Source organism: Schistocerca nitens, chromosome 2, assembly GCF_023898315.1.
Source record: "Schistocerca nitens isolate TAMUIC-IGC-003100 chromosome 2, iqSchNite1.1, whole genome shotgun sequence".
NCBI classification, from domain to species: Eukaryota; Metazoa; Arthropoda; class Insecta; order Orthoptera; family Acrididae; genus Schistocerca; species Schistocerca nitens.
Window position 1 is genome coordinate 943,801,892 of NC_064615.1, and position 20,829 is coordinate 943,822,720.

At 39.7% G+C, this 20,829-nt stretch overlaps 1 protein-coding gene across 1 annotated transcript in view; it reads left to right on the top strand.

Annotated features, from left to right (window-relative positions):
- Positions 1 to 20,829, top strand: part of LOC126234725 (tubulin glycylase 3A-like) — a 172,161-nt gene that overhangs the window by 139,932 nt on the left and 11,400 nt on the right. Inside the window, exon 9 of the mRNA XM_049943473.1 lies at positions 17,243 to 17,496. Within this exon, the coding sequence (XP_049799430.1) occupies positions 17,243 to 17,496 (254 nt within the window). The remainder of the gene's footprint in view (positions 1 to 17,242; positions 17,497 to 20,829) is intronic.

Below are 20,829 nucleotides of genomic sequence, written 5' to 3' on the forward strand. Positions count from 1 at the left end.
AGGAATGGTAGAACGATGGGTTCGATGACGGTTTGGATGTACCGTGCACTATTCAGTGTCCCCTCGACGATCACCAGTGGTGTACGGCCAGTGTAGGAGATCGCTCCCCACACCATGATGCCGGGTGTTGGCCCTGTGTGCCTCGGTCGTATGCAGTCCTGATTGTGGCGCTCACCTGCACGGCGCCAAACACGCATACGACCATCATTGGCACCAAGGCAGAAGCGACTCTCATCGCTGAAGACGACACGTCTCCATTCGTCCCTCCATTCACGCCTGTCGCGACACCACTGGAGGCGGGCTGCACGATGTTGGGGCGTTTGCGGAAGACGGCCTAACGGTGTGCGGGACTGTAGCCCAGCTTCATGGAGACGGTTGCGAATGGTCCTCGCCGATACCCCAGGAGCAACAGTGTCCCTAATTTGCTGGGAAGTGGCGGTGCGGTCCCCTACGGCACTGCGTAGGATCCTACGGTCTTGGCGTGCATCCGTGCGTCGCTGCGGTCCGGTCCCAGGTCGACGGGCACGTGTACCTTCCGCCGACCACTGGCGACAACATCGATGTACTGTGGAGACCTCACGCCCCACGTGTTGAGCAATTCGGCAGTACGTCCACCCGGCCTCCCGCATGCCCACTATACGCCCTCGCTCAAAGTCCGTCAACTGCACATACGGTTCACGTCCACGCTGTCGCGGCATGCTACCAGTGTTAAAGACTGCGATGGAGCTCCGTATGCCACGGCAAACTGGCTGACACTGACGGCGGCGGTGCACAAATGCTGCGCAGCTAGCGCCATTCGACGGCCAACACCGCGGTTCCTGGTGTGTCCACTGTGCCGTGCGTGTGATCATTGCTTGTACAGCCCTCTCGCAGTGTCCGGAGCAAGTATGGTGGGTCTGACACACCGGTGTCAATGTGTTCTTTTTTCCATTTCCAGGAGTGTATTAAAAACAAAGATTCCATGACTTACCTTAGCGGAAGACTTATCTTAGGGAGGAAAAAAGGACAGGTATACACTCGCGCGCACACACACACACACACACATATCCGTTCGCACATATACAGACCTATATGTGTGTGTGTGCTTGTGAATACCTGTCCTTTTTTCCCCCTAAGGTAAGATTATTTGCTCCCGGGATTGAAATGACTCCTTACCCCTTCCCTTAAAACCCACATCCTTTCGCCTTTCCCTCTCCTACCCTCTTTCCTGATGAAGCAACCTTGGGTTGCGAAAGCTTGGAATTTATGTGTGTGTGTGTGTGTGTGTGTGTTTTTTATTGTGTCTATCTACCAGAGCTTTCTCATTTAGTAAGTTACAGCATCTTTGTTTTATATATATATATTTCCCACGTGGAATGTTTCAAGTAAAAGTAAAGTTGTCATCAATCCAAACTTTATTTTGAACAGCACAGTGCTTTACTTGCCTTGGTCCTGTTGGAGGTGGTATGCCATTGCCTTGCTCCAACCTGCAAACTGACTTTTCCAACCAGCTATAGTGTGATCTACAGTTTAATGTGGATTTTGAGACATCGTGCAACTTGGTATCTTTCACATAACACTCTGAAAAAAATATTCATGAGGGACAGTTAAGATTACCAGCATTTTAAAAATTTAAGGCAGTGAACAGTGCTGCCACTCTTGGTTGTTAGGCGTATTGCTCTTTTCTGTAGTTTGATTATGCTTGGATATTTTTCCTATTCGCTCCACAAAAAATTATGCCATACCTAATGATGCAATGAATGTAAGCAAAATATACAGACCTGATACACAAAATATCCCTATTGACATAAGAATTCAGAGGGCACAGCATGCTGTAGAGACTAATTTACTAAGTTGTGGTCCTAAGTATATTTATATGCTCTTCCCACTGAAACTGGTAGTCAACATGTACTGTAAGAAATTGTATGGTTTTCACACATTGTAATGATTCATTCTTTATTTTAAGATTATTATAATCTGTTTTTTTATATACATATGGAAATTCATTGAGCTTATTTTCTTTATATCAAGTGTGACTTTATTGTTTGCTGCCCACTTATATACATTCCTAAGTGTTTCATCAGCTTTCTCTCTTAGTAATTCTGATGACTTGTAAGTGATCAGTACATTGGAGTCATTTGCAGACAATAATATTTTTTGTCCATGTATGATGCTTTGTGAGAAATCATTAATGTTTATTAGGAATAGTACTGGACCTAGCACACTACCATGGAGTACACCTATGTTCATATATTTAGGGTCATAAGTGTTCTTTTCACTATAGTTAAAGCTACTTGATGTATGTGTAATTTCAGCCAACTGTCCTCTGTTTTGTAGATATGACTGCAACCACTTGTTTACCACCATCCTTATTCCCAGTTTATCTAACATTTTAACAGTCTCTGGTGGTCCACAGTGTCAAATGCTTTAGTTATGTTGAGGAAGACATCAGTTGCATAGTTCCCTTTATCAAGTGCTTCTATGTCATGTTTGTGAAATACACTGTTGCTAGATTCAGGAATACTCTGTATCAGTTTGGTTGTGGCCTCTTCCAAACAAAAGTATGATTATGTGGAATAGCAATAAAAATTTGTGACTGAATTGAGGATTTCTTGGTAGGCAGCATGCAACATATTGGCTGAAGAGCCATCAACAGAAGTAGGATTAACTTCAATCGTGCTTCAGGGAAGTCTGTTAAGACCCATGCTGTTCATGTTGTATATTATTGATCTGACAGGCAATATTATTGGCAACCTCAGACTTTTCATAGATAATGCTGTTATCCATCATGAAGAACTGTCTGTAAAAAGCTGCAGAAATACTCAATGAATATAGATAAGATTTAAAAGTTGTGCAAAAATTGGCAGTTTATGACTTTAACATAACACATTATAGGGTTATGAAACAGAATGGTCATATAGACTCAGTCATAGATAAGGCAGGTGACAGATTTCAGTCCATTGGCATAATGCTGGGAAATTGTAAATTAATTGCGCATCCCATCTTAGGAAATTGTTCAAGTGCATAGTATCAAATTGGACCAAAAGGGGATATTGAACAAAGTAGGTTTGCACAAATGGTCGTAAGTTTGTTTGAATCATGGGAGAGCATCACAGAAATGTTTAAAAACTACAGTTGGTAGACGCTTGAAGATAGATACAAATAATTCCAAGAAATCCTGGTTTCAAAACTTCGAGAACCAGTATTAAGTGAAGAATCTGGAACATTTTTCAGCACCCTACATATCGCTCCCATACGACAAAATTATACTAATTAGATCAAACACAGAACTGTTTAAAGATTCATTCTTCCCACACTCCTTGCATGATAGGAACGAAAATAAACCATAATAAGCAGTAACATACTAATCTTGCACTTCAAAATGGTTTACAGAGTATGTATGTAGGTATAGAAAATGTAATTTTAGAATGAACATTTTTTTCAGTTTTCATCCAAGTCCAAGACAGCAGAGATTTTACCTAAAAGCTGAAGATAGCTGAAGATAATTGAAGATAATAAATGTAACATACTGTAGTCTGTCAGTAAACTTGAGAGCATGGGCACTTGTGTAGCGGGGGAGGGGGGGGGGGGGCTATGAACAGGCATTGATTGAAGTCAATGGGGAGTCTCCTGCTTACTAGATAGTTGCTCTGACCACTAAACAATCCAGACACAGTGGTCATCACAACTGCATGGACTGCTCTAGTATGCCTTGTGCCAGACCTAAATTCTCAACTTACCCACACACTACAAATTTACTGCCCCTTGCCCATCATCCTCATTACTTGCAGTGTTTTGCTGATTTCCATAAGAGTTTGAGCCTGGTGAGCATTGCATTGAAGAGATCATTGACCTCTTGCCATATTCATATGTATGTGGTGTCTGTTCTTTCGGACATGTACGGAAGAACAGACACCATTTTGATCCAGCAACCATTATGTATTAAGACACAAAGAAATTGTAGACATTGGTTGTGAGTGTGCATTGACTGAAATCAATGGGGAAAGTTGAAAATTTGTGCCAGACCGGGATTCAAACTGGGGACTCCTGCTTACTAGACAACTGTTCTGACCACTAAGTGATCAAGACACAGAGGGCATCGCAAATGCACAGACTATCCTAGCACGCCTCCATCAGACTAAAGTTCTCAACTTATCCACACACTACTTATTTAGTGCAGCTTGCCCATTATCCTCATAATTCACAGCATTTTGCTGATTGCTGTAAGAGTTTGAGGCTGGTGCGCATCCGCACCAAAGAGATCATTGACTGCCTCTCTTTATTAAATGTATGTGGTGTCTGTTCTTTCAGACATGTCAGTTGTGATGGCCACTGTATGCAGATGGCTTAGTGGTCAGAGCAACTGCCTGGTAAGCAGGAGCCCCAATCCAGCACAAATTTTCAACTTGTGTACCTTTGGGCATTGATTTCAGCCAATGTCGGTAATACCTTTGTGTCATAATTTATAGTGGTGGCTAGATCAAAATGGTGTCATGTCCAAAATAACAGACACCACATGCATAAGATTAAGAATCTGTCTGCCATCTAGTACTGCAGTGTGCATGTGATGTTCTGTGTAAAGTTTAGTGATGTTCGTTTCTTCTGTTTGTTATATTAGTAACTAGTTTCTGCATTGCATATAATGTTAACACATTTAGTGGAAAATAAACACTTTCATGCTTGTCTGAATATTGAATTGGTCCTCATTTAAAAGGCTTGCTATGAGAGGGTCTGTATAGCATTGTGAGATAGATAACCTGTAGTTGCTCATTGTGACATAGTCATGTAGACTGAGGGGAGTCTCATCGCTTGCTCTTCAGTTTACCCACAGACTAATCCATTCAGTATTCAGATTTGAAGAAAACAGAAAAACAGACAATAAATATAATTTTGAATGAGTGCCTTCACCGAGCTCAGTGGAAGTTTGAGTAACAGAGATATTAGTTATTCTGGAAACCAATACAGCAAACAAGTCTCAGCACAATGATGAGAGCTCTGAGAACTAGCTGCACAAAGATTAAAAATGGTGGATGTGTTGTTTCTTCTGTCTGGTGAGGAGATTATGCTGACCATATGATAATTGCCCAATAGTGGCATGTTCTAGCTGTAAAGTCCCCCCTTATTTTTGATAATGTTAGAGACATTTACAGTTTTATTGAATTTTAGTTACATGTCTGATATGTTGGAAAATTTGGAAAGTACTCCTAAGAGTAGAGATTTGTAACCAAGAAAAAGTTATTTAACTTGCTGTTTGCATCAGCATCTGGGCATCATCTCTAGTTCATGACCTTAATGAAAGTAAAAATAATTAATCTTATATTGATTTTATAAAAAAATGTGAATGAGATCATATTTTATATTTTGTAGTGACATTTATAGCAAGACTAATTTCCATAGCATAACCCAGTAATTCGTAAAAATGTCGATATATACTCGGCTAACTTAAAGTAAGGCAGAGCTTTGCCAGACTACTACAACATTGTGTATATATCCAAAAACATGAATCAGATACTACTTATCCAAAAATAGGTGCAACTATAGCTGAAACTAAGGTGGAATCATAAGTTTCTGTTATCTGAAGAAGTTACATAAGAACTTGGTTTATTGTACAACCTTTATTCACGTTGAGAAGGAAGTCATGTTACAAACATGGAACATGTGCTGTAGCTCAAAACTGGAAAAGGGTCTCTCATATTCACCGGAGGGCAGTGGTATGAGACGTTCCTACACTCATAAATAATTGAATTAGACGTAACTGCCATGTTGGGAGAAATCTCTGATGTCCCTACAGTGAAAGGAATAGTTCAGCTTGTCAGATGACTATGATGATGTTGCATTTGTCATTAGAATGGTAGTTGAGTGCAGATAAGCAGAACACACAATATTTGTTCATTTGATCATGGCCAGATAGTTGTTGAGTGATGCATGGAACATCATGTCTGTGACATTATGCAAGCCAGTATATTTCACATGCCATACTGTCTAGGTCATAATGTGAATCACTTGACTCTACAGACTCAATTGCTGTCCATATCATGTGAAAGCCAGGGGTCACCACCAATGGTAGCAGATGTGTAGCACATAGAGAGGCCACACGAGCAGTTCATTGGTGAACATCAACAGTTGGTGGGCAGCCATACCATGCAGAACTGACACTTCACTGTGGGAAACAAAAGCAGTAAACCCCATGTGTACTTCTGCTCACTATCTATTAAAGGACAGAGGTTAGCAAGGGCACTGTGACATCACAAATGGACACATCATCTATAAAAAGTCATCTAGATTGCTACTTTGGTAGGTGCTGATGGCATGGTATAAGTACATTAAAAGAAAATGCAGCATCCAAGTTCATCACAATGACATGAGACATCTGGTACATCAAAATGATGTTGAGGCATTGGCCATTATCTGTTACCAGTAAACAATACAGGAACATATTAAGGTTATCAGTTACGGATGTTTAAGAACCTGTGATTTTTCGTGAATACAGATACAGATAATTTTTTGAAATTTATTCCATAAACTTGTTTTTGGACCTTTTTAGGCTAACCTTCAGATGGGGCACAGGAAGCAATGTAACTGTTTCATAGTGTACTGGGTGTGTGACAAGATGATAGAAAATGCTTTAATGTATTATCATGAGTAATGTTTATATGATGATTTGCATCCAAATACAGGAATTTGTTGGTCAGTAATATGTATTCATTTGTAAACCTTATGCATCCTTGGGAGTACAATGTACCGCCATATCACCCCTATTTTGTGTCAAAAGTGTTTGATGAACACACTGTGAATCTGATGGTATTTGTACAATGCTCTCTCTCCCCAAATTCACCTGATACCAATTGTATTCAGCACATCAGAGATGCTACTGTGCAAGTTGTGTGTACCTTTGTGCTCACCTCTGACCAGTCTTCGTGAATCATGGAGTATAGTGCTAGAATGAAATTAAGATAGAGAAAGCACATGTAGCCACTAAGCAGAAAATGTTGTAGGCAAAAACAAACATTAACATATTTGTGTCTACGTTGGCAGTTCTAACGCTTTCTTGGACGACAAGAGACAGTGCTGTGTTGGGTTGCACAACTCACATGTCTCTTCCAGTTGACTCATACATTGTGCGTGCAGCCGATCCTCTTCTTTGGGTCATCAGCTACATCGCTCTCACCATTTAATATATTCCATAGACTGTATAATATTAGCCAACTCTATATTCTTGAAATAAATCGTGTACTCGTAGAATCTTGTCAGTTCAACAACAATATATTTTCAACTCTCATCCCAAAGTAACAGTTATTCTTTACAAACTCCAGCAAGCCAACTGGTTCCAAGATAAATGTCAGAATCGACTAAACTCTCATACAATTACATACGTTCTGCCTCATGCAGAGCCAAGACATGAAGTAAGAGTCTCTATACAATACACGCTTCATCTGTCTCTGTAACAATCCTCATGGCACTACAGACCATGGAGCATTATACAAACAGTCTTTGACTTTTTGATATAAATTCCAAGGCACTGCTGGTAACCCCTTGTCGGGGCCACTCTAACCACTTGTCGGGGCTGCTCACCTGCTGCAGCTCCTGGATTCTCGTGACAGCTGTCCTTCCTACACGCACAGATATGAGTGGTGCAGTAAAAAGGCTCTCTCACCCTTGTCATTAAAATATCGGGTGTTCAAGATGGTGGAGAACCAAGTGTTTCTAGAATTTACCACGAAATTCTCGCAGCACTACGTATGCCTCCCCTTAGCTCAAACCTGCAATATTTTACACATATTCATCATGTACCTTAATATCTGTCACAACACTAATTTATATTTCAATCATCACTATGCAATATATATCTTTTAGTCCTTGTGTACTTAATACCTAGATTTCCCTTTTTTGTTTTTGTTCATTTTGCCAATAATTATCTGAGCATTTAACCCGATGTTGGAGTAAGTACTTTTAAATCTAGGAATCGGGCAGACAACATATTTGATTCCCAATCACAAACTCCAGGTGGTATAGACTTTTAATCACTCCTCCTTTAGTATAATTCTCCAAACTATCTTTTCTTTAGTATTTAACAGTCTCATTTCCTACAGTAACTTGTCGTCTGGAGGAAACTCTGGAGAAAAAAAATGAATGTGTTCTTTCCGACACTCATAAATCCTAACAACGCTGTCGATGTAAAGAATCCAACCTTACCAGAATAATCTCTATAAAATTGTGTGACTTCTGTGATGATACTGTCCTTCCCTTTAGGCACAGTACCTATGCTTTACCTCCAGGATGCTCCTATGGATGCACTACCTCCTTCCGTTTTGGTAGGTACGCCCCTTTCTTATTCCTATATTCTATGGTAAAGGTCAATCCCCTTCTTGGTGCCCCTGCCCACACAGTACAGGTCAGCCTCTCTTTGTTCTGCCTATCTGCCCTTTTCTTCATTCAATAAAAGCTGGGTGCCCCCCACCCCCCCCCCCTCCCCCTTATCCTTTGTGAGTAGGCCCCATGGTTCATTGCCCTAGTATACATCTTTATGTATACTGTCGCTAAATATTACCTGGCAAAATTCAATTCTAGTTCACACTTCTCTCTTACTTCTTGGTTCCTTATTTGATCCCCTAGAGTCCTCCACTACTTTTCAACTTCTACACTTTCAGTAGACCTCATATTTATATATAATTCACTATATAATACCTTTCTTTGTTCTAGACTTGTCCCACTATCCTACAAATCATCAGAACAAATATTTAACTGATATTCCTAAATAATTATCACCATTAGTTCCTCCCTGGCTTATGCTCATTAGTTCTTCATTTCTCACACTTCCTTGTACGATATAGAACTGTCTCTGTTCTTATACCTATGTATAAACATTTAAGAAGCAACAAAAGAAAAGAAAAAAAAAAGGAACGATGCAGAACCATCATATATCAACCATACAATTTGTGCATCCACCCAGATGAACAAATGTCTTTATTCCCCTCCATCCCTTGGCGGTTCTGACATCGCTTTAGGTTTCTAACCCGTAAATTTCATGTTTGTGTCTAAGTGTAAACTTGTGTGTATGTCGATGTGTTCATGCAGCCTGATTCTTTGGCCTACTTATTTGACATAAGTTGAAGGTTATAGGAAACCATGGAGAATGAGAAGGACTTCAGCGACAGAAGTATATGCATATGGAAAGAGGGTAAGGTAGACTGGTACTCGGATGAGAAGTAAGAAAGGAAGAAAATAGAGATGGTTGCTAAGATCGAAGGAGAAAAAGAAGATAGCCCCAAAGACAGGAAAACCCTTCCCACCCCCCTTCCCCAGGACCCCTACTTCACCAGTACTTGAGTGACAAGCTGGAGCAGGTATGGTGTTAAACGTCTCCTGCAGAACTGACATTCTCACCTTCACCTTTGACACCCCCGAAGAAAAATCTTAGCAACACCTATGGAATGGCAAATGGTGAAGAATCGGTCACACTTTGTCATCTGAAAGGTTAGATGTGTGTGTAGTGTTAGTCATGTCTTTAGTTACACTATCCACCCCTATCAAGATTAATACAAACCCACCCATCAAAGATGTGAAGGGAATTTGGTGTAGGAAAACTAATCTGGGAGTAACACTGCAAACAACTCAGGAACCAACAGTCATTACTCTGCCCATTAACACAGAATGTTAATGTCCCTAGGGAACAGATGTGACTCTGCCCGGGTCCCATGGATCTGACATTAACCTCACTCGATTGCTTATGGATTAATACTTCTCGTTAAATTTTAGGTGAAAGTCTCCCCACAGCAAAACAGTTACCATTTTACTAGGAAGCATGACGATAAGTAAAGTTATTCTATGTTCTAATCTGTCCTGGACAAGTTTGAATTCTTTCCATGAGTCATCAACATTTCTCTTAGTGTCATCGAGCTCATAGGATAGCTTTGTAGACATGTTGTCAGAGTTTACTTTCATGGCAACTTTTCTATGTATTATCTCCTCTACCTGTTCCTCCAGACCACTATATTTATAGTGTCTGAAGTTGCTATTTTTCCTTAAAATTTCTTTCCATATCATCAACCCGAGTGTTGACGCCTGCAATTTGCGATTGGACAATAGGGATCAGCTTATCCTGTTTTTCCATCATATCTCGTGAAGTAAGCAGCTTTTGTTTTACCATGTCAAATGTAACAATACACACACTCAGAAATGATCCAAATTTTTCACTAAATTCAGACTCTATATTGTTACACTTGTCTTCAATGTCAAATTCTAATTCCTGAGTCAACTTCTGAAACTAGTCATCCTGCTTTCGGCTCAGGTCAATAAACATTTGATTCATCTGCACAGTTAAGGAATTACTTAATTCATTCTTTAAATCTAATCATAACTTCTCCACTTTATCATTTAATACATCAAACTTAGAATCTAAAGCTTCACCTTGTGCTTCTAAATTTTCACTTAAAGTAGTACTTATTTCATTTCTCAGAGAGGCAATTTGAGCAGTTGTAGTTACACTCTGTGCTTCTAACTTTTCACTTAAAGTAGCACTCTGTGCTTCTAACTTAGCATCTAATCTAGTTAGAGCTTCACTCTGTGCTTTAATTAAATTTACTAATTCAGACAACTCTGGTCCTTCTTTACAATTTTCATAGCCATGGCTAGTTCTGATGTCTCTCCAACTGGTTGTATACTGTCCATGCTTCTATAGACTTTTGCCCTTGTGAGCATCTAATACTAATTTCAATTATACCAATTACACAGTAAAAGTTCACCCAACAGTATTTTGTAACACTCTTTACTAGAGTAATAAAGTTTTTGTTTAATGCTTACCTGGCATAGAATTCTAGGCTGCATTGAATCAGCACTGGTGAACGACACAGGTGCCGGAGGCATTGAATGTTGGTTACGGCATCGGTGAGTGACCGCGAAGTCAGCAACGGTGAATGGCAGCCGTTGCAGTCAGCAACGGTGGCAGGTTACTGTGTCAGCATCATTGCCTGGTTACTGCGTCGATGTCAGTTGGTTACTGCGTGTGTGAGAATTGCTTCCTCCCCACACCCAAATCTTCTTAATTGAAAAGTAGAGATCTTCCCCCAATTCTTTTGACATTATTACCTTATTCCGTCTTATATTGTGTTGCATTCTTCCTTTGGTTCAGTAGACACAACACAATTACTCGAAACAGTTTCTCAGTCTTGTTATGTCTGGTTGCTATGGCAACTCAAATATCTTCTTCCTGTTTTTGGCTTACAATTTCCCTTTTTCTTTGAGTCCTGTCATGGTTGCCACATTCTAACACTTTCTTGGACGACAAGAGACAGTGCTGTGTTGGGTTGCATGACTCACAAGTCTCTTCCAGTTGACTCATACATTGTGTGTGCAGCTGATCCTCTTCTTTGGGTCATCAGCTACGTCGCTCTCACCGTTTAATTTATTCCGTAGACTGTATCAGGTTAAAGGGAATAATATTAACCAACTCTCTATTCTTGAAATAAATCATGTACTCATAGAATCTTGTCAGTTCAACAACAATATATTTTCAACTCTCATCCTAATGTAACAACTATTCTGTGCAAACTCCAGTAAGCCAACTGGTTCCAAGATAAATGTCAGAACCGACTAAACACTCATCCAGTTACATACATTCTGCCTCATGCAGAGCCAAGACATGAAGTAAGAGTCTCTATACAATACACGCTTCATCTTTCTCTGTAACAATCCTCATGACACCACAAACCACAGAGCATTATATAAATACTATTTGACTTTTTTATATAAATGCCAAGGTAACCACTTGTTGGGGCCTCTCTAACCACTTGTTGGGGTCGCTCGTCTGGCACAGCTCCTGGCTTCTCATGACAGCTGTCCTTCCTACACACACAGATATGTGTGGTGCAGTAAAAAGGCTCTCTCACCCTCATCATTAAAATATCAGGTGTTCGAGACAGTGGAGAACCAAGTGTTTCTAGAATTTACCCTGAAATTCTCGAAGCGCTACACAGTTTCCAGAATGAGACTTCCACTCTGCAGCAGACTGTATACTGATATGAAACTTCCTGGCAGATTAAAATTGTGTGCCAGACCAAGACTCAAACTCGGGACCTTTGCCTTTTGCGGGCAAGTGCTCTACCAACTGAGCTGCCCAAGCACGACTCATGCGCCGTCCTCACAGCTTTACTTCTGCCAGTACCTACACAGTTGCTTCTCACCTAAAAAATTTCTGTCTTCTGTGGATTAGATCTAATTTTGTGCAAAACTCTCAGAGCATATCTGGAAGGGATGTGGAGAAGACTTGCAAGCTTTTTCATAAGAATTCCAAGCACTGATTCAGAACCTGTGACATATGAGAGTTTATAAAAAAATATTTGACTATTATGTATTAGAAACACATATCAAGTAACTGTGTTTAATACATCTGCAGACTTCTGACCACGCTGTTGTCTTTGCATGCATGAAGAAATTAAAGAGACAATACAAACCTTGTAGAGCAAATATGTTTCACAGCAATGCCACAGTGGGCAGATACTCATTTTCATGAGTGTAATAATTTATTGATCAATATAACTTGGAAACTTCTGTGTGGTGCTCTTTATTATTCCAACCAAATAAATTTTGTAAATTCATCAATGAATAAAGTAGTTGTATTTGATACTGCCCATGAAATAACAGTTTTTATTCGTAATTCAGATGGTAGCAACAACAACAGTAATTACAGATTATGAGATGACTGTTTTGAAGTTGGAGTACATAATGCCATTGTACTGAATATTGCATTTCTCACATGGCATCCTTGATTATTAATAGAAATTTGATGAATGTATATGCCAAATTCTTATAATTCTACATCTACATCTATACTCTGTAAACCTCAGTGAGGTGCACTGCAGAGGGTGCAACCCATTGTACCAGTTATTAGGTTCCTTCCTGTTCCATTCAAATATGGAGTGTGGGAAGAATGATTGTTTGACTGCCTCCATGCATGCAGTAATTTTTCTAGTCTTATTTTCATGATCCCTTTGTGAGCGATACATAGGGGGCTGTAGTATATTCCTCGAGTAATCATTTATAGCCGGTTCTTAAAACCTTGTTAATAGTCTTTCTCGGGATGGTTTACATCTGTTTTCATGAGTCTTCCAGGTCAGTTCATTCAGTATATCTGTGACACTCTCCCATGGATAAAACAAACATGTGATCAGTCATGCTGCCCTTCTCCGTATACGTTCAATAACATTTTAGTCATATATGTTACAGGCTCCACACACTTGAGCAGTGTTATAAAAATGGTTGCACGGTGATTTGTAAGCAGTCTCCTTTGTAGATTGATTGCACTTCACTGAAGTCTACCACCTGCTTTACCCATGTAATCATTCCATTTCACATCCCTAACATAGTGCTACACCCAGGTATTTGTATGAGTTGGCTAATTCTAACAGTGATTCATTGATATTATAGGCATAGGATGCTACATTCTTTTCATTTTGTGAAGGGCAAAATTTTACATTTCTGAACATTTAAAGCAAATTGCCAATCTCTGCACCACTTTGAAAGCTTATCAATATCTGACTTAATATTTATGCATATAACAGAGGGAAACATTCCACGTGGGAAAATATATCTAAAAACAAAGATGATGTGACTTACCGAACGAAAGTGCTGGCAGGTCGATAGACACACAAACAAACACAAACATACACACAAAATTCAAGCTTTCACAACAGACTGTTGCCTCATCAGGAAAGAGGGAAGGAGAGGGAAAGACGAAAGGGTGTGGGTTTTAAGGGAGAGGGTAAGGAGTCATTCCAATCCCGGAAGCGGAAAGACTTACCTCAGGGGGAAAAAAGGACGGGTATACACTCGTGCACACACACACACACACACACACATACCCATCCGCACATATACAGACACAAGCAGACATGTCTGCTTGTGTCTGTATATGTGTGGATGGATATGTGTGTGTGTGTGTGTGCGAGTGTATACCCGTCCTTTTTTCCCCCTAAGGTAAGTCTTTCCGCTGCCGGGATTGGAATGACTCCTTACCCTCTCCCTTAAAACCTACATCCTTTCGTCTTTCCCTCTCCTTCCCTCTTTCCTGATGAGGCAACGGTTTGTTGCGAAAGCTTGAATTTTGTGTGTATGTTTGTGTTTGTTTGTGTGTCTATCGACCTGCCAGCGCTTTCGTTCGGTAAGTCACATCACCTTTTTTTTAATATTTATGCAGCTTCTTTCAAACAGTATATCATTATAGATAACTGCATCATCCACAAAAAGCCTGATTTTACTATTAACATTATCTGAAAGGTCCTTAATATACAACATGAACACAAGGATCCCAACACGCGTTCCTGGAGGACACCCAAAGTTACTTCTACATCTGACGGTGACTCTCCATCCACGATAATATGTTGTGTCCATCCTACCAAGAAGTCCTCAGTCCAGCCACAAATTTCACTTGATATCCCATATGATTGTACTTTTGACTATAGGCTTAGGTGTGGTACTGAGTCAAATGCTTTTTGGAAATCAAGAAATACAGCATCTATCTGATTGCCTTGATCCAAAGCTTTCAGTGTGTCATATGAGAAAAGTGCGAGTTGGATTTCAAGTGATCGATGTTTTCAGAATCCATGCTGGTTGGCATTGAGGAGGTCATTCTGTTCAAGATACCTCAGTATGGATGAGCTCAGAATATATTCTAAGGTTCTACAACAAATGGATATGTCAAGAATATTGGACATTAGTTTTGTGGATCACTTCTGCTACACCTTCTTGTAGATGGATTTTCCAAGAACTGGACATGGTTTTTTGTTCAAGGGATAGCTTACAGTTAGAAGAGAGGATAGCTCAGCCACAAATTCATTTAGAATCTGACAGGGATTCTATTGGGCCCAGAAGCTTTGTTCAGCATTAATGATTTCAGCTGTTTTCAACACCACTGCACTAATACTAATTCAAATACTGATACTAAATCAGTAATATATGCTTTTTTTAAATTATTGGTGTATAGCTTACTGTATCTATTAACAGTTAAAATATAATGTTTCACCTTTGGTTTGCATGCCATACTGTCTTGGGCCGATGTTTAGCAATGTGTAAATCTAGTGCTCACATTAAAGTATTTTTTATTAATATCTTTGGATGTTCCATAATAGAAGTAACTAAGACAAGCATTATAAGTCTCAGAAAGTTGAAGTTATATACTTTTGTCATTGCCAGTTTCTTGATAAATTAATGAGTCAGGAAAACAGGATAACTGGAAATGACAGCACCCAAACTAGCTAAGCGCTGATTACAATGTAAAAATTCAGCCACTTAAAACGGTAGTAATGATGTTTTTATGAACCAACCCAGTTCACTCAAGGAGCATCATCAGTGGCATAACATTGGAGCAAGTTTCACATTTCCAGTATGGTGGATTTAATAGGATCTACGAAGAATACAAAGATGACAAGACTGACACCTACTAGAAGATATGCTGCAGTCATATCATCTCCTCCCCATTCTCATATTCCAGCCTCTTTGTTTGCTACCCTGTGCTAATACACCCATCAATTTTTCCCTGCTCCTCTCCTTTTTACTTCTTTTTTCCCCACCTCCCTGCTCCTGTGGCCCTGTGGGACAGGGAGGTGGGGAAAAAGGGAGCGAAAAGAAGAGGAGCAGGGAAAGGTGAACAGGTGTGTTGGCACAGGGTGGCAAGCAGAGAGGCTGGGAGACACGGCACCTGTTGGCATTCTAGTCCCTGCACATGCCAGACAGCATTCCTCTGCCCCCCTCCCCTTCCCTACATTGCTATCTCTTCCCCTTCTGTGCCCCCAACAGACTGCTGCTGCCAATCCACATTATAGTTGCATTTTGGCCTGAGCTGCCAGAGTTTGCAGTCAAGTGTGTGTGATGGGTGCTTCTTTGTGTGTATGAGTGGTGTGTTTCTCTGTTTCTCTTTTGCTGACGAAGGCTGTGGCCAAAAGCTTTGTGTGTGTTTTAATTGTGCCTGTCTGCAATTTAATGTGTCTGCTTTATGCTAAGTAGCACTCTATATTTTCCTATATTATTAAAGAATTACAAACGTTTTAAATAAAGTTCCTCAGATGGTAAAAAATGACAGTGGAATAGATGAAATAAAGAAAATGACTCCATAAGAAAAGAAAAAGCATGGCAGAGGAAGAAAAAAGTACAGCGCAATATTATCCATTCAGTGGTGCTGTAGTGCTGATTTTATAAACTAAATAGTATATCATAAACCTACAGAAACAAAATTTATGGAAATACTGAGAAGCAACTCATGAAATAGGAATGTGCTGTGCCAGCCTAAACTGGGAAATAATAACAATAAGAAGAAGAAGTCTGTTTTGTATTAGTTTCAGCCTGTGAAATAAATGGCAGTATATTAAGGTTTATGTTATTCTCTTTGCATGTTTCTTGAAATGTTTACAAGTGTTATAATATTGCATTGAGGATGTCCATCTCAGTGACCACATAATATTTCTTCTCATGCTGATTTTCTCATTTAGAAATGTGCTTACAATCTCTTTTGTGATCACCTTGACACCAAAACCAAATACAGTTAGCGAGGAAGTGGTAAAATTATTACATATGTCCAATAGAGTTTGGGGCAACTTTTCATTCGCTTCAGCATTTTTTCATCTTATCCATTTTTCCTGTTTCCTGTCATTCTCCAGATGAACTTTTGAAAAATCCATGAAAAAACATTTAACTTTGATTATATAGTTGTGTACCAGTCATAGTTGTTCAAATTACTTTTTATTTGTTGGCTAGTGAAGAGGTGCTCCTCTTGTATCTCAAATTTATAGTAATCAAAAGTCTGCATTGTCATCACCTACAGTTTAGTCTGTTCTTTCTAAAATTTCCACTATAGTGTCATCATATTTGCAATAATTTTACTATAATGGCATTGCTACCATGTTATTCCCACATTTCTCTATGTAAAGCAAAAGATAGAAAGAGAGAGAGAGAGAGAGAGAGAGCAAGTACCTTCATTACTTTCAGTTCTTTATTATATTATCATTCTCCACTGTGACTAGAATTATGTGCCACAATATTACTGAAGTAAATTTGAATAGATGTCAGCTTTATCATATGATTTGTTGCTGTTGGTAATACTGGCAAACTATCAAAGCTCATAAAAAATGGATACATTCTTCACCAAAGGAAATTTTCATATTGTTTTTTATGACTGTACCACATTTCTATAGTGAGTTGATCAAATGAAGATCTTTTTACAAATATATGTGGTATCAAAACATCATCAGGGTGTAATACCTATATTGTTTTGCAGGACAATAGGTCATGCAGACAGATGGGAAAAATGTATCTATCCTGGCATGAGGGCCAGTATCATTGGCACACTACTTGCTTCTCAAGATCACATGGATAAAAGAAGAAATTCATTTGAGCTATTTGGAGCTGATTTCATGGTAACAGAAGATTTCTGCCCATGGTTAATAGAGATAAATTCGTGCCCATGCATGGCATCTACAACAAGTGTTACTGCTAGAATGTGTTCACAATGTTTGGAAGATGTAATTAAAGGTAAGCATAATTTGACTACCATTGTTTCTGTTGCTGATTAATCCAGTATAACATAAAATCATCTTAATGTTGTTTGAACTGCACATCAAAATAGATTAGAAGTGTTGATTTCTGTAATTTCAAATACATTAAGAAGATAGTCATTTATTTTTATCCACACAATATCTGCAGGAAGGATGTGGAGTAATACCAGGTGGTTATAATCGAACTTTCCCTATTTAACATGTTGTAACACAGAAATTAATTACTATATGAGTACCAAACTTCGTAGCATTAGAGAAATAATGTGGAATCATTTCAACTGAAACACTTTTTAATTGCTGCTACAGCATATCGTACTACTATATAGCGATACCATTACTGCTACAAAAGGGGCTCAATATGGCACCCATCCGGGTCCAGAATAGTCTGAAAGCACAGGATTGCATTCTGCACAGCAGAACAAAGCCCGTACATATGCTGGCTACCTCTCTTGATATGCTGCACTTCAGATCAGCACATGTGTGAATGTTCCCCTGGTAAACCCTGTCCTTCAGGTATCCCCACAACCAGTAATCACAGAGAGTGAGATCAGGTGATTGTGCCAGCCAAGCATTTGGAAATAACTGGCTGATAATTCAGTCGTTTCCAAATGAGTTTTGAAGGAGCAGGTGACTTCATGAGTGATGTCTGGTGGGGCCCCATCTTGCATGAAAACTGTTGAGTTCAATGTGTCTCTCTCCGGTAGGGCGGGTATGACATGTTGGCAACGCATATCATAGTAATACTGTCCTGTCACACTACACATCTTTTGTCCTTGAGTGCGAACCTGTTCCAATAAGAACAGGCCAATGATGAATGTAGACATGAAGTCACACCATATGGTGACACATTCACCATACATAGGAATTTCATGCACAGTGACTGGAGGTGAAGATCCCCACACTCAGCAGTTCTATGTGTTTGCCTCACCCATCAGAGAAAAATGAGCTCTGTCTGTACATAGGATAGCTCAGGGCCAGCCCTCATTAACTTCAATCCTTGCGAGAAAGAGAGAGCAAATTCAACGCATCATTGTGCATCCTGTGTGGCAAGCTGCTGTACAGTAAGGATCTTGTATGGATACCATTTGAGAATGGTTCGAAGCACCTTCCGTACAGTGGATCACTGGTTGTTCAACTGTCATGACACAGCACGTGTGCTGCCTAACACTTGGGAATTTCTTGCAGTGTTATCTGCTGTAGCAACAGTGATTTCATCAACCACCTGTGGTGCAAGCAGTCATCGGCATCTTCCTGGAGTGATGCCCAGTTCCCCAATTGATTCAAAAATTTTCATCATGCTCCGCACAGCAAGTGGAGAAAGAGGACCCTCCATAGTCCTTTCAGCCGGCAATATTCTCAAAGTGCAGCTGCAATGTTACTGTTGTTTTGATAATAGAGTTTCACCAATAATGGCCTGCTCCTTTTGTCCCAGCTCATATTGACACGTCAACAAGTGCACCGCATTTGGTCAATTGTGCGAGACTATGAATCACGATGGCTGATCCCAGCACCTGGTGGTGGCCATAGTTGGAACTCGACAGAGGTGCTATGACATGGAAATCATGCACCCCATACTCTGGACATTAATGCTACCAAGTTTGGTATTTGTACAGTAATTAATTTCCACAATTGTTGTTGTTGTTGTGGTCTTCAGTCCTGAGACTGCTTTGATGCAGCTCTCCATGCTACTCTATCCTGTGCAAGCTTCATCACCTCCCAGTACCTACTGCAACCTACATCCTTCTGAACCTGCTTAGTTTATTCATCTCTTGGTCTCCCTCTACTACTTTTACCCTCCACGCTGCCCTCCAATGCTAAATTTGTGATCCCTTGATGCCTCAGAACATGTCCTACCAACCGGTCCCTTCTTCTTGTCAAGTTGCGCCACAAATTCCTCTTCTGCCCAATTCTATTCAATACCTCCTCATTCGTTATGTGATCTACCCATCTAATCTTCAGCATTCTTCTGTAGCACCACATTTCGAAAGCTTCTATTCTCTTGTTGTCTAAACTATTTATCGTCCACGTTTCACTTCCATACATGGCTACACTCCATACAAATACTTTCAGAAATGACTTCCTGACAATTAAATCTGTACTCGATGTTAACAACAGAAGGTTATATACAAGTTGTACAGAAACCAGACTACAGTTGCAAGAGTCAAAGGACATGAAAGGCAACCAGTAATTGAGAAAAGAGTGAGAGGGTTGTAACCTATCTCTCATGTTTTCCGTACCTTGAGCAAGCAATAAAAGAAACTGAGGAGTAATTTGGAAAAGGAATTAAAGTTCGCATAGAAAAAACACAAATCTGAGCTTTGCTGATAACACTGTAATTCTTGCCAGGATGGGGAAGGCCTTGGGAGAGCAATTGAATGGAGTGTATGAAAAAATGGTTATGAGATGATCACCAACCAAAGTGAAATTAAATAACTGTATGGCATTTTTTTGGTAGGGGGACCCCATCTGTGGATGCGCGTCAGTGATGATGAAATGATGCTATGAACAGCACGACGCCCAGTCCCTGAGCAGATAAACTCTTCAACCCAGCTGTGAATCAAAACCAAGGGTAATAGAATGTAGTCAAATCTGGCAGTGCTGAGTGAATTAAATCAGGAAATTAGACATTATGATTAGGTGATGAGTTTTGCTACTTGGAGAGCAAAACAACTGATAATGGCTGAAGTAGAAAGGATACAAAATGCAGACTAGCAGTAGTAAGAAAAGCGAAGTGTGTCTCCAAAAGAGAAGTTTATTAACATTTAATGAAAATTAAGTGTTAGGAAGTCTTTTCTGGAGGTATATCCGAGTGTAGCCTTGTATGGAAGTGCAATGCGACTGATAAGGATCCAAACAAGAGAATAAAAGCTTCTGAAATGTGGTGTTACTGAAGAATCCTGAAAATTAGATGGGTGGATCAAATAATTGAGGAGGAGATACTGAGAGAAATTGAGGAAAAATGAAAAAAAAAAAGCTTGACTAAGAGAAGGGATTGTTTGATAGGAGACCTCCTGAGGCATCCAAAGAATAGTCAATGTAGTAGTGGAGGGAAGTGTGAGCTGGGCAGAAATTGTAGAGGGAGACCTAGGCATGAATACAGTAAGCAGGTTCAAATGAATGTAGGTTGCGGTAGTTACTCAGAGATGATGAAGCTTGCACAGTATACAGGTAGACTAGCATGAAGAGCCATAACAGATCAAGACAACAACAACATGCACTACAAGCATTTAATGCCTGAAAATGCTTTTTTTTTTTTTTTCAATTGCAAGGTGCTGAAAATAAAATTTCAAGTTTTAAAAGAAACCAGTAA